The sequence below is a fragment of the Calonectris borealis genome, chromosome 7, assembly GCF_964195595.1.
Source record: "Calonectris borealis chromosome 7, bCalBor7.hap1.2, whole genome shotgun sequence".
Taxonomy (NCBI): Eukaryota; Metazoa; Chordata; class Aves; order Procellariiformes; family Procellariidae; genus Calonectris; species Calonectris borealis.
Genome location: NC_134318.1, coordinates 26,544,232 through 26,570,568, shown reverse-complemented (window position 1 = coordinate 26,570,568; position 26,337 = coordinate 26,544,232). Strand labels below are relative to the sequence as shown.

The following is a 26,337-nucleotide window of genomic DNA, read 5'->3' as shown; positions in this document are numbered from 1 at the left end:
GCTTTTGCTACCTCAGAAGTGAAACTAATACAGCACACTCTACACTAAGCAAAGCCATCTAAAGACTGGCTGCAAGACTTGAATACAGCTGCCCAGTTAAGAGGACTTTCTATCGAGCATGCATTGCTCTTTTGCTCCATAATCAGTACAACTCAGTGTTCTCACTGAATGTGAACATGTTGGCTTTGACCTTTATAATTTGGCACTTGTGTGTCTTACAGGCTACCTCTTTTCAGAAAATCTGCAGCAATTAGAGGCAGCTGGAGTTTAACCAGGGACTGCTAGACTTTCTCTGCCTAAGACTCTTGACACAAACTAAGCACCTATCGGATGATACACCACATGTAAGTTATGACAACTTTTGATATAGCTTTACACAGTCTATTTGCTATTAATATAGTAGTGACTTACCCTAATTTTGCACTGAGTATTGAGTGAATACTATTTGGCATGTCCTTTTTAGATAAATACTACACAACTCTGCTTTATGAAAAAATTTAAGATAGACACTGAAAAAGTGTTTTCCTCCATAGAGTTATTTATCTACCAAATTACCTCTTACCCCACTATCTCTAGTCCTGCGTGACTTCTCAAAGAACATTAAATTCTATGCAGCTGTCTGTTTTCAGAGGCCAAAAAAAGTCCGTGTTGACAACATAGTTACAGCCCAGAACACATCTAGAAAGATTGACTTTCCCAAGAAAACAAAATAGTCTGATCATCACTCTTGCTAGCAAACAAGGAACTTGCACACCTAGGGTTGGAGTAGATTAAAGATACCAGTCCCAATAAAAAGTGAAATATTTCTTGAGTAAAAACATCAGTTTCCTCTCTAGCAGATGTAATTCTCTTAAAAAAGTGCCCTAAAGATATAAACACACTTCAACATTTTAGTTTTAGACTTTACAAAACTAATTACATTAACTGAGTACGAAAATAATTAGCTTGCAATCACTATCATTTTTAACTTCATTTTATTTTCCATCCATGCACCTGTTATATCTTTCTCACTCCATACCGTCCCTTCTGATTATATTCAATGATCAGAGCAAAAACTTTCTACAAATTAAAGTGTCTTTAATTTAGCAGTTTTTTCAGCCTTATAAAATGCCCCAGTCAGAAAACTAGATACTTGGAAAAGACTACCATGGCAACTACACCTCCAAAGCCAACTGATCACACTTTATGGTTCAGCCCAGTCCTTGCCTTATATTTTATCTAAATGCCTTGTGAGACAATTTCCCAGAAGATACAGTGCAGATCACTCCAGTACTATGAAATCCAAATAAGAATACATGTACACTTATGCACACTTTAAAAGAATGGTTTACAATATGTTTAAATACATTTAAACATTTAGGATTTATCTTCTGACCAGACCATAAGTTTTGAACTCTAAAAAATAGAATTTTCTATATTTCAGACTTTTGTAATCTTAAACCAGCAAAATATTGGAAATTTCTTTAGCATAAAGTCAAAATGAAAATTGGGAAATGTTTATTACTCAGCAAAAATCTGGGCAACAGCTTGGGATGCTTCTTTCTTCTATGAAGCTTTTTCAGGTTTTTCTGGGTCATAGTAAGAGGTTATATCTGTGGTAGTTGGAGTTGACAGCCATTTGGGGATACAGTAAATGGTATGATCATAATTTCCCAAACCAGTTAAAATTAACCAAACAGATACTTGTTAATTTTCTCTGGCTGGTAGATTACAAGAGCAGTCCAATTTAGTAAGAATTCGGTTTTCTAACCTGGGGCTAGCACTGCCATGAAGTTTAGTAAGTTAACACCTCCTCATTTCTCTAGACCTCTGTGACTGTAACACATTCTCTCCTGCCTGCTACAGAGTCTCTGTGGGCCCTCTGAAGAAAGACAGGTAAGCAGTTTACAGCAGCAGTCTTCTGTTAATCTAGAAAAGCAAGCAGTTGGACTAGCATGACATGATGTGCAGCATCACTTCAAAACCTGGTGATTGCACATCTATTTCAATTATTCAAGGACTTTTGATACTCAAGATTAACAAAGATTGCACTGAAATGAAAAATAATTAAATAACTGAAGTTCAAATACTATAAGGATCATGTAGAAGCTGATATGGGCAAGAAAGATACCTGCCAAAGTTAAAGATATTTGTACTCATTTTCTAGAAGTGCATAAGGGATGCAAAAACCTTAAATTCAGAAAGGTGCAGCTCCTTCCCGTGAGCAGGGGGAAGTGCTAGGCATTGCTATTACTGAAGACTGACCTTCTTGCTCACAGTACCACTGTCTAGAGCTGCATTTGCTTGTTCATACAAGCAAATATGTGCTTCCATGAATGCACTGCATTTGATTAGAACTCTATAGCAAGAGATGCACTTGGAACTCAGATTCCAGTATAAAAAATGAAATTGGAAAATACACATGCCAAAACTGACATTGCATAAAGAATTATCTCACACTAGATGCAATTTAATAATGAAATAATTTTTTTGCGTAGGAACAAAACACCATTTTTAATAGCTTCAGCCACAATTTAAAGAAAAAGCAGCATGCCAATCTGTAAATTAACAGTAATTAATTTACTTTTTCTCTCAGCTGTGTTTAAATGTTAAGTTTGGCTATAACTTTATAAAACTTTAAGAGTATTCCTTCCTGGAGAGATTCTCAAAAGCATCTACTTCAGGCATTATATCCTGTTCTACTGCGTATTTCTATTCCTATTTCTACTACACACAATGAGAGATGAGTCTAATCCCCAAAAGGCTTTACTGCATGGCCAGTTGACTTCTAACATTCAGAATGGTCAATTATAGAGGCTTCTAGGTTTAAAAGAAACTTAATTCATGTTTAAAGACAGTAAGTGAGGTAGAATTAATAAGACGATCAGTTTCCAAAACAAAAATGTGCTAATCCAAATAACTTGAATTATTTAGCAGATGCTGAAAGTTGCTTCAAATTCCTCAGCATTGTGTGCTTCAGCACATTATCCTCTCTGTGCATCACGGGTATCATATGACTTAAAACATATGGTTTTTTTCCAAGAAGTAAGAGATTTGATGAATTTCAAAATTTTAATCTTCTACAACAGAATCTTGGTAGCATGCTGTGGTAGTATGTTGCAGACAAACTTCAGCAGTGATCCTTTCTTACTTGAGCAAATGTTCTAGAGGTTTCAGGGCTCAAGGGACTGCTCCTGACTCAGATTCCACAAAGTAAACCAGGTGAGATATCTGAAGACCCAGAAAATAGCAAGGTACCTGACAACAGCTGGATATTCTATATACACAGATATATGGCTTCTTGGCAGAGCAGAAACAATCCAGCTCCTTCTCAGCTGTTGGTCAACACATCTCTGTAGTGCTGACAATAAACACTGCACTTTGCAATCCACTGGAAAAAGGCAACAACGTATTTTGCTGTAAGAAAAGTCACTACAACTTTTAAAGGGGTACAGCAGAGGGAAGATAAGGAGAAGATTCATTTCCCTAGATTCTGAAGCACAGCCTAGGAGCTCCTCAACCTTGAGCTCAAGGATTCATTATTTTATGGAAAGCAGTACAAGAACTAAGCTCCTTTGTACACGTCCCATTCTGACATCTAAACAGTGACACAATTTCCATATGAAAGGATAATTTAGTCCAGTTGGTCTAATTTCACTTAACCTCGCTGAGAACAAACTGGAAAATCTGGCTTATACGCTGTCTCCCACAGGCTTGAAACAAGGTTGTCACTTGAAACGCAAAATACACTTGGAACTACCATGTAACGTTCCTATAGTCTGGAAAATGCATTTTTGCCAGGCTAGACAGTCTGGAAAAATCTCTATTTCAATTAATATCGGCATAGGCATACCTTCTCTAATGATGGGAACCTTTCTGTATTACTGAAAGCACATTTTGTAATAAGGCTTCAGTGATCTCTTCAAAACAACATGCTAGATGGAAAGCTTATTAAGCTGCTTGTTCTGCCTTTCTTATAATAGCAGAATCTTGATATTCATACTTTTATGTTAAAAACTGGCATGTTGGTACAAATTACAGGCAATCATATTGGAGTTTTAGCTAGAAGTGCATTATGCATGTGTTCTGCCCATCCTTCCTCAATGTAATTAATGTGAAAAGAACTACTCATGAACCTTTATTAGGGCAGAATGTGTATTAAGTGTATCAGGCGAGGGAGAAAATAAACTTATGGGTAGACACCATTCAACTTAGCAAGCCATAGCTGGTAGACTTTATCAGAGAAGACTATCTTTTTGTCTAGACCAAAATACTTCTCAGAGTTAAAGATGATCCAACTTCATGCCTTTCAGGGCTCACCAGGAAAAGACTGACTGCCTTTCAGAGCATCCATGGATAAAAGATGTTTCAAAAGAAAAAAAGGAAAAAAAAAAGTTTTCTTCTATTCTTCTAAACCTGGCAACACCTTCCTTGTACAGCTCCATCATTAGGCACAAAGTTTGGTGGAGTGAAATGAAATCATTGACTGTGTTTTGTAACCCATAGGAGAAGGTAGGAAAGAAGTTTGGTATACTAGAATTTTTACACACCTTTCAGTTTAAGTGATTAATTACTAATGTTATGAGTGCTAAGGTTGTCTGAACAGTCTAGTTACTTAGTGATACAGGAATACTTCAGAAAGGTGCTAATGGAGTAGCTGTGCAGATCTCTCAATGAAGTCTAGAGTGGATTGAATTTAATCAGAAGTTTTTCTTAGAAATTTCAGTTAATTGTGAATTAGTTCCATCTCTTTGTATTAACTGAAGTTTACCATTTTATGCTCAACTTGTGAATACTAAAAGTAATTCCTAAGTTCTTTAAGTTCTTGCATTTGAGAATACATCAACCATGTGTTGTGTCTTTGGGTACAAAGCCAGCATTTTGGCATTCAAATGTTATATAACCAATAAGGAAAGATTAACCTATTTCTGGCTCTTAGAATTTGGGCTACTTTTCAAATAAAGAAAAAAATTGTAATGAAGAATTATATATAAGGTCATATATTTGAATATCCATGTCAGAGGTCTGCATATCATCTATTGATTTCCTATGTAATTGACCTCAAATCCATAATTTCCATATTCAGCCCACTTACCAGATATAGAAGTCATATTCTAAGGGTCATAAGTTTTCCATTTTAGAACACTGATGTTGTGTGGCAGAACTAAGACAATGAAGAGAAGGACTTTCTTGTCTCTTCTCTTTACATACTGCATAGAAAGTCAAAACAGTCTTTGCATACTGACATGTACTTATTTCATATGCAAAATGGAAAGACTACTTACACTTGAAAAAAGTTAAACTACCTTTGAAGCACATTTTCTTTCATTCTGTCTTTTTAAACATGTTTTCTGATGTTTTATAGGCTCCAAGATTACCATAAAATCTACCATCCACCTAAGATTGCTTATAAAATATTTCAATATATATAATCTACCTCATATTATTATGCAAAAAAATAAGATGGTGTTAAACTGGCAAAGAAAATTAATGTTCTAGTGTTATGTCTTTGGGTTTATTTTTAGATGGTTGAGATGACTACCTCAAAAAAGTAGATTTAAATAGACTTAATTTTTTCATGAAATATAAATAGCACTTCTTTTATATTTTTCTGGATTTTTAAAAATAGTTTTGAATTGAATTACGGTTGTATTTACTAGAACTTTTAGAATAAGTTTGTTTTAAAAACACAGAGCAAAGGAACATTTAGAAACAGTGTGAACCAAATTTCTAAATCAGTTAATGTGATGACAAAGGGTCATTGCTCAGTCACCCGTAGTAATCTTATTAGAAGATGCTTTGAACATGAAAAAACACATTTCTAAATCCAAAGACTAAACGACTATTAAGACATGAAAGTAATTTTTGAAAAATAGAAATCCAAGGTGTTAAAAAAAATGCAGACTTTCTTTTAAACATTGCAGTGACATGACTGGATTTTCAAAAAACATCAAAGGCTTTAAATACTTAAGAAACCTCAAAATAGAAAGGGCTGTAATCTCACTTAGCTACTGCAGAAGAGTGAAATTATGTATTAGTCAGGGCTGCAAAGATGTATTTCTTTTAGTCAGTCTAATTTTAAATGGCAGTGTATGACACTGTCAGCTGATTCCTTTCTCTAAAAAAACAAAAGGTGTATAAGAAATGTGAACAGTTTAGCATCTTACGAGACTCCTATTCATTTTTATGTGTTTTTGTGAGTACCAGACTAAGTCTGAGTAGTCTTGATATGTAAGAAATTCCCCATATGCCACATTAAAGACAGGTTTGGGGGTAGGTTTTGTTTGTTTTTAATTGAAGGTATGTACTCCATATCCTCAGTTCCATTGAAAAATAATTTGATCCTGAATCTAAATAGCAATTAAATGAAGCATACATAGTTAAATGGAAGACAGGATGCATATCAAGAAAAGTCAGCAAGCAAGCAGATCATATGGAAGAGTTGAATGAAAACTGAGGTTCTGTATCAGTAGCTTCTGTAAAATAAATGGCATGTCTTCATAATTCCAATTTTAACATTATATAGTCCACATCACTGAGATTACCAAAGGAATGGAAATTAACATTTAACTCTTGCTACTACTGATCTTACTATATCACAAATAACAGAGAAATTTAAAACCTCCTGTGTTGTCATAAATATTATGGAGAGTTTTTCCCCACATCTTCAATTTAAATGGAAAAAAAAACCCCAACCCACCCACAGAATGTCTGCTTGCTCCATGAGGACATACATTGGTTTTGGGACATGGGAGAGGTACCCTAATGTTTCCTCTACCCTTCAGTGCTGAATAGAAAGGACAACATTTCAATAGTGCTGTAGTGAATATATACAGCTAAAGATTTATAAAGTCATTTCAATTCCAAAACATGTCAAGAAGCAGAAAGGATTTGCTAGTCATCACTACTTCAAGACTTTCACTACTTATGGGGAAAAAAAACAGTGTACATATACCAACTCAGTTTGTCCTGTAGTAAAAATACTCCTACCCACCTGTATTGAAAAAGAAAACATTGAAATGCCTTTTTTTTTTTTTTTTTAAACTAAAAGAATATTCTACGAGTGTACTAAAGCCTCTCTTTTTATCTGGCATTTTACTTCTACACTAGTGTAAAACACTGCAACAGCAAATTTATAGGGTTATCTTCTCTTTCAAAGGTCACAGCCATTTAAAATTTCAGACGTCAGACTGCAACATGATCTATAGCAGCTATAAATCAGAATTAAAGGGTATAAAAACATAAAAGAAAGGCTATAACATACGGTTTGGTTTATTGTAGTTATAAGAGTAGTCACATGAATTAATCATATGACAAAGACTAAATTTTTGATGAGGCAAGAGCTATCTTTGTGAAGTTTACTGGGTCAGCAGCATGAAAAAACATGCATTTACATTCATAAATATCAAAAAAGCAACTAAATTCAGAATTTTGGTTTTCAAGGGCAATGTGAAATGGTGACTGCTCTGGGCAGAGCAGCTCATTCTCATCATCTGGAGGGGGTCAGGTCTGCTGCTGCTGCTTTTACTCTGAACAGATGGCTGAAAAGAGATCAGTTTCCAAGTTTGAACAAAACCTGTTACTCTTCTTTGCAAATAAGCCAACTTCCATTCTACTCCAAGCAACATTAACATAGAAAAATTCTAGATAAATATAAATCATCTGCTTGATTTCAGCTTTTATTTCATGCATAGTGTCAGCATGAGGTAAAATAAATTCAACACCAAAGATTTTCAGGGGAAGAAAGCAAAGGTCCAAAAATCCAGGCTACTTTTTAGCTGAAGTCAGTTATTTTTAAATAATAAAATTTTATATTGGGGTTTACAGTCCATTTCATTGTAAATTATATATTTTTCTTAAAATACGTTTTTAAAGAAGAAAGGAAACAGCACTTACTAGAGCCATGATACACAAAACACTTGGGACTGTTGTCAAGAGCTGAATTCAAAGTGAAGAACTTCAATCAAAAAGAGAAGATACCCAATGTCATTTACATAGACCAAGCCAGCAACATTATTTCCTGATTTTGTATGATTCTAATTTTCCTGTGAGCAGACAGATAATCTGTGCTTCACAGTGAGTGAACTGTGCCTAGAGAGGAACTGAAGTTGAAAGACATTTCTTAAGACAGAATTATTAGGCTTTGACTTTCCTTCTTTTAATCAAGTAGTCAATTTGTCAATTGCTGCTGTGGTGCGTTGCTGGTTAATAACTGGTTTGAATGTTCATTGACATGTGGATTGTTTTCAGGTTCTAGTTGCTCAAGTTTCTTCTCTTTGTTGACTATGTAGAAAAGATGCAGCTTGAAAAGCCTTCCTTAATAACAGAAGGTTTTTCCAAAACTTGACTACTCATAGTTGCAGAACAAACTTCTCTCTCAAAAAAAAAAAAAAGTAAGTTGTTTCTGGTTAGTGACAGTATGCATTTTCCTGGGAGATCAGAGTGGTACATTTTACCAAAAAATATATTGGACTTATCAAATCCTCTAAAACATTATGTTTTTCACTTTATTAAATGAAAACTGCACAGCCTCCATTGGTATACAACAAGTACTGATTTTGCTACTGAGTTAGTATAATCAGTAGTCACATACATCATAGGTCCCAAAACTAGGTAGAATTTGCGTGGTAGATAAAAACTGCCAACCACAGCACTGAGGCATCTGAGAGAGACACCAGTTCTCAGCGGCTCCTAGCTTTTGAAATCAGAAAGAGGCATATACGCTGCCTTGGGCAGAGGCATCCACAGCATCTTTCATTCCAGCACCTGATGAACTCCCATTGCCAGTCCTAACCTCTGATTTGAGAAAATAGAAGTATAATTTAGGATATTACCTTCGATAAATTGATGATTTATATATTCAGATGATATTGCACTAATTTTATATTACTGTATCATTATCATAGGGGTAGAATTGTGTGCATCATTGCAGTGATTTTAGGAACAGAATACGGAATATTATAAATATAATGCTGATAGGAATTTATAAAGAGAGCATGAGCTTGTAATGCATGAAATGATTACAACTGATGGGGGGGGGGCAGGAGTAGGGAACGACTTATTTTTTAGATGACTCTCTGAAACAGTGAATACGCTGCAGTGCTAGTACAGAATCTCTCTCTCCACCACCCCCAATCATCCCCTTGAACTTATTTCAAGGATTTGAAAGAAGAATTTGGTGCTTCATAAATTATTAGCAAAATAAGACATAGCACAAGCTATTAGCAAAGCACTAAATATTATCAAGTAAGTCCTCGATATCACTATTCAAAGGACTGCTTTTATCCTGGAGCCCATAATACTTACAGATCAATTAATATATTTCCATTTACAAAACAAAAGAAAAGGCAACATTTAATGAAAGTAGTGTTTCGACTGGGGAGGTGGGGGAGGGGGACCATGCAAACGACAGTAAAATCCGCTTGGCTTTAGAAGTGGTTAATGAGAATCAGACAAACATTTAACTGCTTCCATTTGAAAAGAGCGGTCTGGTTACTTCCTATAGATAAGTGATGGAAAGCTTTTTCTGTACTTAGATATGTTCAAATTCCAGGTAATGCTTTCACTTCTCCACTCTGTTTTTGCTGCCTTAAACCTTTTTTTAGTGTCTTAGTCATTAGTGTGTTTTGAAAGAAAATTTAGCTAGATATGGTGAACTGACAGTCATTCAAATCAGAATTAGCAGCATTTTCTTTCATATGTGTACTATGAAGTGACAATAGTGAAGAAGGAACATATTTTTCAGTCTGCTTAGGAGTCTTTTAGGCATTATCCTATGCAAAATTTCAGTATAAACAGTAGCTACATAGAATTATTTAATATACTTCATTTTAGCTAAATATCCATTCACTATTTAAATATATCATCAATAAGAGACTTCTCAATCAGAATTCATATTTTCTTCCCCATACAGACATTTCATAGTAGCTACAAATCCAGTGGGAATCTATGCCAGACCGTGTTTTTACCTCTTGAGTAGGCCATGTGTGATGTGTAAGCTACTCAGTGACTCAGTTTGATACTGACACATAATATACATGTACGCTCAATTAGTATACTATATATCACAGTCTAATATAATTATTTATCATCCACAAAAACGACAAAGAGATACACACCCCTAAAAATGCATGATTCAGTGCTCTTATTTAGGAAATGTCATGAAGTCAGTCATCAAGCCCTACGTGCTCCTGTTTCACTAAATACAAAGCTTTCTTTAAAAGAGGATCTGCATCTCCCAAAGAAAGAGCAAAAAACAGTTAAAATTTTGAACTTAACTCTGTCCCTGATTTGGATAGCTCATGATTTGTAAGATTTAACTTTGATTAATATAAGATAAATTCATAGGGCTCTTCCTTTCTCTTTGAGATCTTCTTTAAAAACATTAAGATTTAAAACCTGTGATCACAACCAAGTCTAACTTTATTAAAATTAATTGCTCAATAAATTAAAAAAATATTCAATTTGCATGTAAGTTGGTGTCAGTTATCTATATACTGCAGAATACTGAATACCCAAGACATACTCCTGAAAAACTCATAAAAGAATGCATTCTTTAATATGGACCATCTTTAAGATTTCCTGTTTATGTTCAAAAAGACACATCAGTAAACTTGTCTGAGATTTGGTTTATTTTTTTTTGGCCACCATCAATTCTTCAGATTACTGCATCATTTAACCAAACAGTTGTCTATTTTCCATTTAAGTCAGAAGTATATTTAGTCTAAATAAGGCAGAATTTCAAGAAGTTTTACTGCAGGTAACAGCTGCACAACAATGAAGAAAAAAATACAGGCACTATACACAGGTAAGTCTTATTGAAAAATCCTATTCAATTATTTCAGCATCTGCCCAAACAAATTTACTGCAACAGTTAGTCCAGAAAGTGGATGCTTGGAATTGCTATTAAAACAGAACCTACTGAACTGATCATTTGATTGAAAGCTTGTGATGATGAGTAGTGATTAGTAGATGCATGAACCAGATTCCAAGCACCTGCTCTCTAGATTCTGGAAGCAGCAATCCCCTTGAGACAAGCCTTAAATATCATCTGTGACTTAACTCAATGTACTCTAATAAAATAGATGGTTCGTGTAAAGTATAAGAAATCCCATTGCAATCTTAACCCTTCCTGGCAGTGAGTGAGAGAAAACGGCCTGCCTCTTTGGCATATGACCAACAGAAAAGCGTCTAGATGATTTATGGAAAGACTTTGTTCTGGAAAGAGAAAATTATGCACCTCCAACACATGACCTTTAGTTTCCCCTAAAGAGTCAGGGGGCTTATGAAAAAAACCTATCAGTAGGTGCAGATGCAATGAACTTCAAAACTGTCTTTGCTGGAAGCAGTGGATGTGGCCTAAGTATCTCTCCTCATATAACATACTACCTAGCCCATCAGTCAAAGCAAAACTGAGAGGCATTAGATACAGTTTAGTAGAACAGTGATACATAGACTGCAGACCATAATACGGGCTTCCAAAGTATGCCTCCTTTAATTGCTACCAAAAAATCAATTAGGTCTTTTAGAAACCTGACTATTTTCTGTGGGAAATTCAAGGCCTTTTGATGATACTGGCCATAAGACTGCTGACCAAGTTATGAGACATCCCATCTTCTTCCAATAATCACATAGTCCAACAGAAGTAGTCTAGAATTTAATGCGGTTTTGAATACAGCAAAACAACCTTCCGTATTGACATCTGTGTTATAAAAAAGGTATTTTGCCTCCATCAAAAGTTGCTGAACAGCCTCTGAACAGTGTTGACTACAAAACTCTTGTAGCAATTTATCACTAATGCTGTAAAATGAAGTTACATGGTTAATTGCAGTCAACCCCCTGATTATATAAAACACTTTCCAATAGATTCAGATATGAAAGAGGCTGGTTGACAGATGCACATCCAGGCTGAAATTGAAAACATCACACAGGATTGTCTTTACAATTTTTTCTGGAAACTCTGGGGCCTAGCACTTTAGAGAGGAAGAGTATGAAAACAAGTTGTTTCTCTAGCAAATTAGAAGTGCAGCCATGAAAAACTGTAGACTTGTGTTCATCTTCAGATACCAAATACTAAAATCTTAATTTTCATGTGAATAATAAGTAAGTCTGCCAGTAAAATTTATCATTAACAACATGCACTGGAAAAGCTACTCTATGACTATCACAGCCTTTGAACTCTTACTTTCGAGGCAACAGAACCTTTCCTGCTTAAATAATCTGCTTAAGCAATAAGGAGGAACCTAGGTGATGGAGAGCTACTGAATTTATTTCCTGTATGACACATTAGCCCCAAATGCATATTAATTCTTCAAAAACTATAAAAGTTAGTCCTTGTGCTGGTTTTGGCTGGGATAGAGTTAATTTTTTTTTTATAGTAGCTAGTATGGGGCTATGTTTTGGATTTGTGCTGATATGTCTTGGATTGTGTTGATAACACTGTTGGGGATGTTTTAGTTCCTGCTGAGCAGTGCTTGCAGAGCCAAGGCCCTTTCTGCTCCTCACCCCACCCCACCAGCGAGGAGGCTGGGGTGCACAAGAAGCTGGGAGGGGACACGGCTGGGACAGCTGACCCCACCTGACCAAAGGGATATCCCATACCATATGACGTCACGCTCAGCATATAAAGCTGGGGGAAGACAAAGGAAGGGGGGGACTTTCGGAGTGATGGCGTCTGTCTTCCCAAGTAACCGTTACACGTGATGGAGCCCTGCTCTCCTGGCGATGGCTGAACACCTGCCTGCCAACGGGAAGGAGTGAATGAATTCCTTGTTTTGCTTTGCTTGCATGCGCGGCTTTTGCTTTACCTGTTAAACTGTCTTTATCTCAACCCACGAGTTTTCTCACTTCTACTCTTCTGATTCTCTCCCTCATCCCACTGCGGGGGGGAGTGAGCGAGCGGGTCTGTTGGGCTTAGTTGCTGGCTGGACGATGACAGTCCTTTATTTGTCTGTTGTACACATACAACATACTACAGTACACAGCCATCATATTATCGAATGTGAGTTGACGGTTGATCCTAAAAATGTTATTTATCTCAACAAAAGAAGTACAAAAAATGCCAGGACACTGGTGAGTAACCAAGAATCTATTGAGAATGTACTGTAGCCCATCAGAGATAATCTTAAGAACTTTGAAGTCTTTGGAGGAAGGAAAAAAAAAAAGAAAAAAAAGAAGTCTACATATAGGCAAGTGTCCTGTAGACTAAAAGTCAATCCCAATTTCTTGAGAACGTGATTTAAAAAAAAAAAAAAACAAACACCAAACATAAATGAGGGATAAATTTATTGATAGAACAGAGATCTAAATTTGCACAACAGCCTTCTTTTGTGTTATAGGCAGAAAATAATTTGATTTGGTCCCATTACATAAAAATCTCACAAGATACTATTCCACTTAGGAGAATGTCTTGTAGAATTAGTTACCAAGCATGTGGTGTTGCAAGATTGATTCTTACAGAATAATAATTCAGAGTAATAATTGAGAGCCACTATCAGTAATTGCAGCCCAACATCTGCCCCTCCCAACCCTGCCCCCCCACCTCAAAAACAGTCCTGAAAAGGAGCGGATCCAGTAATTGTGTGCATTACATCAAATTTGTCATGTCTTGATTGGAAAAAGTTTTCTGACACCACATAAGGAGAATAAAGAAGAAAGGGAAGTAGGCAGAAAGGGAAAAATTGGTTTTTGAAAGATAAGGTTTTTCTCTCATAGGAACACTTGGTTTACACTAATGAGGAAGACAGAAGCTGCTGGGCTTGGATTTACGCTGCTTTATGACTTAGTACAAGAACCCAGAACCCCAAATTTCATTCTTGAATTCTACACTACCCATCCTTTCTAAACTTGCACAATCCTGGCTCTCAAGATAAGGTTTTCAGTAATAACCTAAACTACATTAGGAATATTTGGCTACAATCATTGTATTTTTCTCATAATAAATAGCCTTATTTAGTTACTGTAGTCATAAGCAACTAGTAAGACTGACAGAAACACCTTTACTACCAAATTCTGTGGAGACTATGGATGCTGAGCCCCTTCTGAAGAGACCGTCATTCCTTAGGCATCAGAAGTTGCTGGCTGAAGAAGGGTCAACAAATACTTGCTAAAAAATTGTGGTTTCTTCAGGGTTAAAAAAAATTCTGTTGCAACCTAGCAATTCTGAAAGAAAATAGCATTTGTTAAAAGCAAGATGAAAGCTGGGAGAGAATAATCCTGCAAAGCTACTTCAGAATCAGATTTGTTCTGCCTAGGCTTGATTGCTCAAAAATATTTTAATATTTTGCCTCATCAGATTCTTGTTTACCCCTAGGAAAAAAAATTGCAAATGGCATAGTTTTAGGGACAGATATTCTCTTACATGAAGCAAGCTCCTTGAATGCTCTTTGATAACTGGCACAGCAGTCTCAAAGACAGATAATTTAAAATCGTCATTATCAGTACACCACCAAGAATCCTCAAACATTTAGGACAAGACAGGAAATAGTATGAAGAGCTTTACAAAGGGAGGCTCAAACAAAAGTAATCAAAAACCTAATAGAAAATTCTATACAAAAACAACCTTAAGTTACACAGCTACAGAAGAGCAGGTTAGTATGTACTGCGTTTTGCTACCACACATTTTGTGAATTGCATTGATTTGGGATTATGCTGCCCTGCTGTGCAAAGACACAGGGTCTACAAATTATTTACGTGGCCTCAGATGTCAGTGGGTAGAAGACGGATATTGTGCATGTGTATGCTGGAACACACGTAAACAAAGTTTAAAAAAGATCCATACAATGTATTTCTGGATAAGGAACGTCAGTTTCCATTCTAGCAAATATTATGATCTCTGACTTCAGTTTCTGAAATATAAAAATTGGCTAGGCATTTTATGCTGGACTTTGGTGGTATGGTTATTAGATCATTTAAGCCAAAGCAATTCGTTTCAGTACAATAGATTGCTGTATTCGGACAAACCATATACCTTCTCGTGAATATGGCTGATGAAATTAGAATTAAGACTCCATACTTCCTCCTTGCAACCGTTCATTCTTGTTCCTCTGGCAGAAGCTACCATTGCCACTGCAGTGGCAATAGAATTAACCATGCAAATAGTCCTCATCCATGAAATCAAGATCAGTCAGAAGACTACCAACAGCAGTGTTGCCATCTAACGTTACCTTAGAGATCATCAGGAAGGCTCATACAGTCTGTCCCACCAGTTGTTTTAAATTAAAGCATGAGAATCACTTCACAATTTTATTTTGTGCAACTTTGCATACACTATTTTCTTCTTCATGAGATCTTGTTCACCCTTAGTGTCCCCTGTGGAGCAGCAGGGACAAGTGTGCTTATGTTTATCAAGTAACAGTATAACTAACTGAAGAATAGGGAAAACACAAGAGGATCAAATCGCTGCACCACACATCTAAATCAACTGTAAAGCCAAAGCATTCCTCCCGTTCCAAACCCATCCTATTTCCAAGCTCTGCCATGCTTTATTTTCTCACTCTCTATCTCATCTTTATCCAAACATCAGTCCTCCTAAATGAAAAGGAACAGAGGAAGACTTTTGCATAATTTTTTTCATTTTAAAATACGCTGTGCAGTTTTTAGTGATTGCTAGAAAAATCATAGTTATCACAAAGAAAAATCCGTAAAGACTCTTTAAAAAGTTGTTTTAAAGCTAGCAATCTGTTAAAAAACCCTAAACGAATGTTTTTGAAACAGTTGGCACCATCTGTTTAATTAAAAAAAGGAAAAAAAAAGAGTGTAGTTAGCATAAGCATTGCTTAACTCAGCAGACCAGTAAATAAGTAAAAACCCATCAATTTATATTTCAATCAAATATGAATTATCTGGATTTTGCCAGAGTGAAATAGACTGTGTCATGGTAATGTGTAACTACATTTGATAACATTCTTTAGCGCATATTTCATTATTTTTCAACATCTTGTAGGTACTCAAAAAATACTTATCCACAAACTACATTTAATTCCGAAAACTCTGAGGCGAAAGCCAAGTAAACACATTACGAACTGGGCATCTGCTTACCCAAGACCAACACATGGCATTTATAATTTTGCCAGTTCCGTTACTAACATATCCAAACAGATGCCAAAGGAAGTCATCCAAAAACTTTTCAGGCAATGAGAATGAATTGACCTTATTCAGAAGCAAAGCATTAAATCACCTCATGGATGACACTAACATAAAAACATGGTGCTAAGCTTTACAATGCAGAGGAGGGGTGAAAAGAAATGTTAAGGCAATAATACAGATGTTCAGAACTGGAAATAGCAACGTCTTATACACATTGTCAGCTGTTACCAGCTTCTCTTGCCCAAGTGCATAACATACACTTTCAGTGACAAAATAGCTGGGTGCCACCAGTCCCTCTTCTCTCAGCAACCTAAATATTGAGCTCACTGGCAACCAATGCATCCTGTAAAGGCTATTTGGTCTGTCACATGGTTTTGGTTTTGTTATTATAATAACCAAAACTCAACCATTGACCAAGCCAGATCGCTTTCGCAAACACATTCTCACAGTGTATTCTGTGATGTCAGGTAGGATTCAGTAAGGGTCACAAAAACCTAGAATATCTGGAAAAACAGGAAAACCTGGATAATATAGATAGTATAGATGTGCTTGAGGAATATGGTGCAGACACATCCATGTTGATCTGCAATCCTGCAAGGTCCAAAATCATCGTGTTGGCACTGCACTGAAATAAGCCTTGTGTAACTCACCATGCTGGAGACTGCAGTTCAGCATATTTCACACACAACCAGTTTATATGTCCATCAGGTCCAGCACAAAATCTGAGGGCATGTGCCCAAGCGGACCTGTGGTGACATCGTCCTGCTCAGGATGCCAAATCCAGGAAAACCTTCTTTGTTCAAGCTCAGCACTGCTGGAATGTTTCTGGACCCCAGCTAGTCCTGAAAACAGCTTACATGCCACTGCACCTAAGCTAGTCAAACATACCAACTAATAAATTAGCTAATAAGGCTTGCTAGAACTGACTACACATCTATAGCTTGACTTGCTCACTAAACTAACCAGATAAAAGCCCTCAGGGGGCTGGGGGGGGGGGGTGTCACTAGACTGTAAGCAACATATTATTTTAATCTTTCAGGTTTCATGCTTGATCAGATTAGCCACGGCTAATAATTCCTGCAGCCTTTTGTTCCTAGCCCTAAGGATATCAACAAAGTATTCCTAATATAGTGCGACTATAGGGAATTAATATATTGCACCAACATAGTAAACATTCCACAAATTCAATAAATTATACCAGTAAGTAGATACTGGAAGTTTGTATTAATACACTGAGGACTGTGAAGGATGTCATCATCTGGATTTAACTATGAAGACAGAAAACCATGCCCCAGTGTAAAACTCCGCTGACTACGCTGACTCATGGCATCAGCTACAGATGTTGTCTGCTCCAAACCTCTAACTGAATGCTTATCAAGGCAAACAAACAAAAAAAAAATTGAGCTTTGTTATAGTCCAGACACTGCCCACTGGTCTGACCCTACAGACATGAAGGAGTAATGAAAAAGGCTATCCATCAAAAGGACACTAAAGTCTGTCTGGAGGTGATGGCATGTTTTCAGAAAGAGCAGGGTTCAATTTTACTGCCAGTGCGGCACATCCAAGTAGGTGGGAGAAGCCTTGGAGGTCAGGCTTTATTAATGTGTGAACAAAGATTAGCCTCCACATCATCCACACCGCATTCCAACAACCATTCCAACCGCATTTTTCTTGTTTTCCTTTGAGATTGCTAGCACACAAAAACCAACTCATTCTCTCCTCTATAATTTAATTTGTCTTTTTTTTTTTGGACATATTTTCTATTTGAAAGAATCATATTCAAAATGTCAGAGAATTTACAGACTAGCAATGCAACATGGAAGAGAAGATACCCAGAAAAAGGAAGGGAGAAAACATTTAAATTCAGGAGTATTTGACAGCTGAATAATTCATGTCACTGAATTTTGTACCAAGCATAATTTCAAATATCTCTTTTCATGTTACTGTTTTTTTAAAGAAATGCTTGATAATGCATCAAAACAGCTTAAAATAAAAAAGTAAAAAAAAAAAAAAAAAGACTTAATTTTAGTTCAGAAGAAACTTCTAATGAAAAACAGTAGTGGAGACATTTTATTGTGATACTTCTCTCAATGATTCCGTAATAACATCGGAAAAGTAGTACTCTTTATATATAAAATAGATAAAAAGCTGTGAAAAAAATTATAATACACATTCAAACTTTACCCTTTGACTCCTGGTAATAACATTCTGATTTCTATGCAGATGCTGCCTATATGGGATCACAGTAAGTCAAGTACATTTGACCTACCGAGCTTAACATGACTGTAAGTGAATCTCAAAGACAGGAATGCAAGACGTATGATGCTGCAGCCCTGATTGATAACTAAGAAGTCAGTTATAAATAAATCTGGAACAGTTGGGATTGACTGTTGTTTAGCACTTTCAGACAGACATTCAGGGCAACTGGCAGGGGCTTTGAAAGCTGTTTCCTACATTAGAATCATGACAAAAATAGAAGTGAGGTTGCATTCCCTTGTCTTCTGCTAAAATAGATCTTACTCAAAAACATTTTTACAAGTTTGGCAAGGCATAACTAGTTCACTGTCAGAGACAGAACAAAATCATAATTGGAAGTCCCATGTTGATCTACCATGAATAGTTACTTATTGAATTAATAAGAAAAAAAAAAAAGAAAAAAAAAAGAAAAAGAAAGAGAAAAAGAAAAAGAAAAAGAAAAGAAGAAGAAAAAAGTGGAGAGTACTAGGAGATATTAGGGACAAGGAGAAGCTGGTTTTACTACATTTTTTTTTAAACTTGTAAGTGAAAGTACAATCAATCAGAATTCACTAGCCAGAAAGACGCTGAAGACCTTTAAAAATAAAATAAAAAGGAAAAATCATGTATTTTACCAACTGTCCTTAGGTACATATGGGGTTTTTGGAGGTTTGGGGTGTTTCGTTGCTGGTTTTGTTTTTTTGTTTGTTTGTTTTGTTTTGTGTTTTTAAATTCAAGAACAGATGTTGTATAATAACTACTGACAGCAAGGTTGAGTTGTGAGAATGGAACAGGAAAGAGGGAGCATGTATGGGTTTTTGTTCTAAGTGCCCCAAATACTGTTTACAGGGCAAGCATTTGTCACACAGTTATCTCGCCTCCAGCACTTAAGCTACCAGGTAAATTAGGTTGGCTTTTATTTGTGTGTTCTTTACAGTCAAAATATATCTCTCAAAATATTGTAGGATTAGCTAGCTCACTGACTGAACAGCCCATTGTTCTGCCAAAATAATCAGTGGCCTTAATGAGCAATTAAGAGCTTTCAGGGTCAGTGAGAACAGAAAATCTTAACACATAGATCAGAAATTCTGTGTATAACTTCATGCTGTTGTTTCAGATCATGAGTGAACTCCCAAACTATATGCAAGAGGCAAGCGTGACTGAGAATAGAATGTATATAGTATAATACAAACTCATAGGACAGACTATGATACAGTAAGAGCAATGTGATTTAGCCAAGTAACTCTCCCAAACAGGTTTCCCATAAATTGTTCTTTCTCAACCAAAACAAGTCTGCGTAGTGTTTTGCTGACAGATATGAAATTGCCCCACCTGCACGCACTCTAAACCACCCTGAACCAAATCAGCTCCAACCTAGAAGCTCTGTGACCGTGGTGCGTGATGCCAGCCTGCCCTCTCTTAGCACAACTCGCTGCGGTTCAGCACCTGGCGCACCCCGATGCAGACCTTGTGGTTCTGAGCAGCATCACAGCTGCTTGGGTCAGAACACACGAAGTGGACTCATGCTTCTCTACAAAATACTGCGTACCCAATCCACCAGTGACTTCCAGCTATTATTCCTACAGTTTCTGCAATATGCAAACTGCAACAGAATCAGCACTAGGAAATTTCTGCAATTTGCCTTCTAAAGTAAGCCTAGTATAAATTAGGGCATGATTCAAGGACTCCAGGCTTACTGAAGAAGTACACACACAGGACCTACACTTCAGCCACTGAATTGTGTTTTCTCCGTCATGACAACTGCTGAAAATATGCTTGTTGAAAGAGAGAAAATTCATCATAAAGAGTCAAATATTTTCTTTGTAACGGATTGCCACATTGCAGCATAGTTTCCTTTTACCAGAACAGCCTGCATAAATGTATTTTAAACTGATTACCTTTAGGTGGAAAATATGACTTGCTTTCAGCTTTGTGAGGCCAGTCCACCACAAGAGGTCCAAACCTACGAAAGCTGGCAGTGATCTCATCTACAAAAAACAAATGAGGCACCTTAAGAGAGAATCTGAAGACTGACAATGGCAAGGTAAAAATTCTTACTTAAAAAAAAAAAAAACAGACTATTTTCTACACCTATTAAGAACAGTGAAAACTGCAATAATGTACATAGAGGATGCCTAAATATTCTTTCACCTCTATGCTATACATGGCTGCTTAAAAAAGTAATTTTATATTGTACTAATGCAACTTTGCAGCAGGATTAAATGCAAACTTGATCTATCAGAAGTGAATATGCTTCAGCTGCGGTCTTTCTAATTATAGCCAGAAAGCAGGGTCAGATGCAGCCACATGGGACTGACAGAAGAGCTACATGTCAGCATGGCCACTCCTTGCAGCATGCCCTAGAAAGCAGGCTGCATCAGGTCATGCGACTGTGGGGATTTCACCTTCCTCAGACCCCTCTGGCAATCTGCCTTAAATTACCGAGTTATTTCTTTGCTTTTTAAGCATCAATTTAGAAACACCATGGAACACACATCTCAAACTATCCTCTAGGACAATTTTGTTTTACATGCAAATGCTTCAGAAAAAAATATTTTAAGTTATTTTTTAAAAAATCTTTTTTCTCAATGCATTTATTTATGTACTTTAAAGAAAGAATTATTTAAAAAATTGTGTCTAATGTGATGCTAGATAGATCAGAGCAACAATCCATCAGGAGAAAAGTTTGAAGAAAAAGGCAGTGGTTTTCCAATTTTCTGATTGCTGTTTGAGATGTGTCCAGTTTATCTGACCCCATGCGCTGCACATCCGATTTTTCAAGCAACTAGAGCCACAAAACACATATCGCATAACTCAGGAGCTGAAGGAAAATGGTGTTATTGGAGTAGACCTCTCATGGAAGAGGGTAACAGCTCCCAAGTAGCCATGTTACTTCCTCGGAGGATAGGCTGGGCATATATTTTGATTCTGAGTGACCCAGGAACGTTCACATCAGATGTACCTGTTGGCCTGCTTCTTACAGCTGGGGATTCAGATTACCCAGCAGTCCCTGTATCAACAGTCCTGCAACTCATGATGTGACATGGGAACTGCATTTGAGCTGTTTGTAAACCATAGATTGGCACTCATACTATTTCTTTATTAAAACTGCACGTGGTTTAGGCTTCAATATAATAGATCAGATTTGGAGATCCCTCTCTTTTCATTATAAGGCAACCTCAAATTCCCTATGTATGCCAAGTGAAGCTAGATAGTGGTGGATTCCAGCTATAATATGAAAAATACACCAAAAACTGTCACAATTTTGGTTTGAGAGTCGGGGAGTGTGTGGGCACATGCAAGTAAGCAGATACTGATTGAGATTGAGAAAAAACCTGACCATCCCTACTAAGCTGATTATTATTTTCTAACCATATTAATTGCCCTACATTTGTCAACTGAACACTGCATATACACTGGATACAACAGCTGATTAATTAAAGCCCTATTTATTTTGGTAAGGACTGTATTAACAAAGTCCTTAAAGTCAACCACATCTTTTAAAAAAAACAGGGAAAGACTACGGAGGAGTGACAGTACCCACTAAGTTTGCTTTTTCAGCCTTCCCACTTTACATATGTGGGAACACATGCTGCTATTGCAGATTAGAAGACCTGCTATGCAGGCATTTCTGTCTCCATCTCTTCTATCTACAGTACAAAAGAATGTCAAGTAAATTCTCAGGTATTGCGGGGGATCATGGTGTTTGTTTTAAATAATGCCACAAGCTCTACAAGAGACATACCTGGGAAAATATATTTGTTTTTATGAAAATCTGACCTTTTAAAAGTGATTATATGAAAGCCAATTCCCACATCTCACCAATGTAACTTAAGTCACAGTACCTTCATCAATGTCAGGAGGAAGACCTCCAACAAACACCTTTCTAGAATAGCGTTCCACTCTTTCACCATTCTGACAGCGTGTTGGAGAGCTGAGACCCGATGATAAAGACTGATCACCATGACTGTCGTCTAGGAAGCCATCTTCAAAAGGAAAGAGTGAAGACCGACCTGTAACAGATTTTGTAGTATCTATAGTTAACGCTATTTCCTGGAGAATTAAATATTTCAGTAAAAAACATTGTATTTTCCTTTTACTGTTTTGCTTTAACAGAATTTGCATTAAAGGGCCCAGCTAAGTGGTCCAGTTATCCAAATGATGTTCAGTAGTATTGCTTCTATTTTTCCAAGACTATATTATCCTTACAAGACAATAAACCTAATTCAGCTTTAGAACAAACCCTTGCAAATGGCTAGCAATGAAAAACCAACAAGTTATCGGATGAAATTGTGTGTCATAGCTATAGAAAGAACCTTTGTAAGATTTACATTTCAAACCGATTCTTAAGAGATTTAAATCTTCCATGACAGATCTTGAAGGAATGATCTTAAAGAGCAGATCCCTCAAGCCATTGCACTGCAGAGCAAGACAGTTTCCTTCAGAGTGCTTTACAGGATCTTAACCACAAGGGTTGCATCACTTCCTTCTCAAGTCAACAGAGGCCCAGTCTGAGTAGGGGGGCAAATAGCAAAATAAACATAGAAAAGGCTTTGTATTGTGGATATTAAACACAATAGGTAGGTGAAGAAAGAAGCTTAGCTAACAAGAAAAAAAATCATCTTTAAAATCTTATTAAATAAACCACAAAAAACTTGCACTTGAAGAAAAAAGTTGTTAGCTAGGACAGCCTGTCAAGCTGTTACTCAGTGTTAAAACACCCTTTCAGTAATGAATTAACAAAAAGCAACATAAATGGCTGCTATTCAGTTTGTTAATGAAAACTAAAGAATTTATATGTGATCATCTGACACAATTAACTTGTTGCTATTACTGACAAAGTATACACACACTATCTTAAGAACAGATTTATTAACCCAGAAGATAAAGTAAAGAAATATTCAAAGCCTGTATGTAAGCAGCACTGTAGAACATGCCAACTTTAGAATTTAATAATTCCCTATACCTGAGTTGAAAAATAAATCCTGCAATGTAGAGAGATGTATAAATGGGAACCCCATCTTAACTCTAAAAAGGCTAATTGTCCTCTCATATCAGGGATGGAGTTACAATTAATTGATACAAACAGTTTCTAGGGGGGTTAATTACAAATATAAATAGCAGGGCACATAATTAAATTCAAAGGTAATGGATCACATGAAACTGACTTCTAGCAAGACCTAAGGAAGAATTAATACCATACTGGTATTAACAGCACAGGGAAGTACAGGAAATAAAAACACGGGCAAGGAGAAAACTCAAGACATGCAGAGGGACACTAGTCAGAAAAATGTATACACTGAAAATATCAGTAATAGAGTCTCCAGTAAAGGACAGATTACAAAAAGAAGTAGCAATCCTATATATGGAAAACAGCTAACAAACAAAAACCAGGAAAGATGTTCTGACTGACACAGAACACCAGCCTGATTTTTTATGAACACCAAGCATTAGAAAAGTCTTGACTAGAAAGAATATATTGAATGCACAACATTGACAGAGATCACAGATGCAAAAATCCACTGAAACAAAAATCCTACTGTGCTTTTAAGCACCAACATAAAAAACAGGGTAAATGCCACAATTGGAGGAGGATTGAGAGATGCTACTCTTCAAAGTCTAGTATAACTCATTGTCAGAAATGGTGGTTTAGAGCATAAAACAGGAGAGACTATTGATGAATATTCCATTAATGGACAAACAGGTCATGCACATATATAAACATACGCATTTCAGCATAAAAGAGAACACATGCATGAGAGAAATAATGATTAGGAAGGCTAAAATTGTGTAAAAATATCAAATCAGAAAGCCTACTGAAAAGTAGGAAATTTTAAAGTATCCGTAAGAGATTGACATTACTAAGAAGCTAAATAATCTTTTAATTCCCAATCTCCCAACCTACCTTCTTGTAAAAAATGATAAAACCAACAAACATGAGCCATTAGGGGAAGTTGACATATCAAATGAATAGACACTAGAACAAGGTGATCAACTAAAATACAGGTCTATAGAGGAGGCTGAGTAAGTGCCGAGTTCTGAAGGAAATAATAAAAATGGACAGCAGCTTAAAAACCGAGATATCACCTCTTACGCCAGATGCTTGATAGTCTGCAAGCAATGTACTCATCTCAAGTAAATGCAAAAGATGATCTAAAACTTTATAGTTAAGTCAAGCATAGAGTTAAATGTATGAAGTATACATTTAAAATAATGGAAAGCATACAGACAGGGGAATAGGGAAGGATTGTTCACTGTCTTTTCCAGTGAGAGGAAACTAAAGGGCATTGAACACAATCAGTACATGGCAAGGCTGAAAGCAAGTCAAACTGTGGAACTCCTTGCCACAGGCTTTTTAGGCGGCTGAAAACTTTATGTAGGTTCAGAAAAGGGAATGAGCAAGAACAGGAGAAAAACCCATTCTGAAGCAATAAATATTGAGACATCATCTCAAGAAACCCCCAGAGGCAAATCTCTGGGAGATTATTACGGGAAAGCATCATAAATGCCCTATTTTTATACTCCTGCACACCTCCCCTGGCATCTCTGAGTTGTCAGTGTAGCAGAATAGATTTTGGGCTGATTTCCCATAGCTGTGCTTACATCTATACCTGAAAAACTGGTTGTAAAAGTTGAAAACAAGGTACCTAAAAGAACATGACTCAACAGCTCTAAGCATGATACCTACAAAGAAATGCTCGCCTCTTTACTCAAACAGAGGATCAAGTAGAGAACTGATAGATTATGACAAGCCCCAAGAAATTTCTGGCAAAACCTCTTCTCACTGAAGATGCTTAGTCACAGTGACAGAATCAAACACTAATTAAAATATGCAAGTATAATAAACATGAAATGAGTCCCTGCACAGATTTGCCTCTGGGTACTCTGCATATTACCACAATGCAAATGGTAAAAACAATAATAGAGAGTGATATATGTGAATATTTGATAAACACCACATAATTTTCCAACAAACTACTGTAGAATTTCATGTTTCTTAAGGTTAAGAAAGCTCAAAACAACATTATAAAATTCAAGGTAATGAAAAAGCATGAATATCACACACTCTACTACCGTATGAATAAGGCAAGTCACAAAATCCCTAACATTAATGACAAGACACACACGCACACACATACACACAAATCTACTTGTTACTATAGAAAAGCCTGAATTTCACATAGGAAACAATTACTATGGAGTGAAACATGCTTTCTGGTAGAGTAAAAAAAGATTCTGAAAGTCCAGCACATTCAGAACTTGTTTGCCCTGTTTTGTTATCACTACAATTTGTATAAAACAACCTACACTGTGTTTATCACAATTACTGCCACATTACTATATTTCGCTTCTACAAGTAAACATGAGTTGCAAGAAATTAATAGCGTCCAACTGATTCCCACCTCCTTCCCTACTTTGGCGCCATTTGATCAACCTGGAAACACTTGCCGCAATCTTAAAATGAAATTAAACAGTGTTCACATGCACAGAGACTATACAATATTATATACTCCACATACTTTCCAATTTGTTTCCGTACTATGAGAGCACTGAAAAAGTACAAGTATTAGGATGCTTTCAGCATCTGTTAATAATAGCCTATTCTCTGGAAGCGGGGAAAAATAGGAAGGTAAGTTTGTGGGGAAAACTTAAATCTTTTCTTTTTGTTTTAGCTATCAAATAAACACTAAACCCAGTCAGCTTTGAACAAAATCAGCTCAAAGTCTATATTATAAACTGTGTTAGTACAGCCTGTACAGCCTCACTACCTCAATCCATTCATATGTGCAAACTACAAGTTACTTATACGCTATCAGCTTGCTTATGTGGCTAGGTTTGTCTCTAAGCTTCTTCGCAAACGTGATGCAAATTCTACATTTTGAAAAGGAAGTGGTGTCACATGCATAGCTGTCACAGAACATACATGAAAAAGAAGATAAAATGAAGTTTAAAATGCCAAAGTACCCCAAGCAGATGGCACTGCCCAACTCTAATTGTTAAAAGCTGCAATCTTCACTGTTATTTTCTCAATAAAAA

At 36.4% G+C, this 26,337-nt stretch overlaps 1 protein-coding gene across 4 annotated transcripts in view; it reads right to left on the bottom strand.

Annotated features, from left to right (window-relative positions):
• The window catches only part of CPEB3 (cytoplasmic polyadenylation element binding protein 3), a 100,172-nt gene that overhangs the window by 13,908 nt on the left and 59,927 nt on the right, over nt 1-26,337 (bottom strand). For all 4 annotated transcript variants that reach the window (XM_075154754.1, XM_075154755.1, XM_075154756.1 and 1 more), the window contains 2 exons: nt 22,146-22,313; nt 20,199-20,288 (listed from right to left, as the gene is read on the bottom strand). In XM_075154754.1, coding sequence (XP_075010855.1) covers nt 20,199-20,288; nt 22,146-22,313 — 258 coding nt within the window. The remainder of the gene's footprint in view (nt 1-20,198; nt 20,289-22,145; nt 22,314-26,337) is intronic.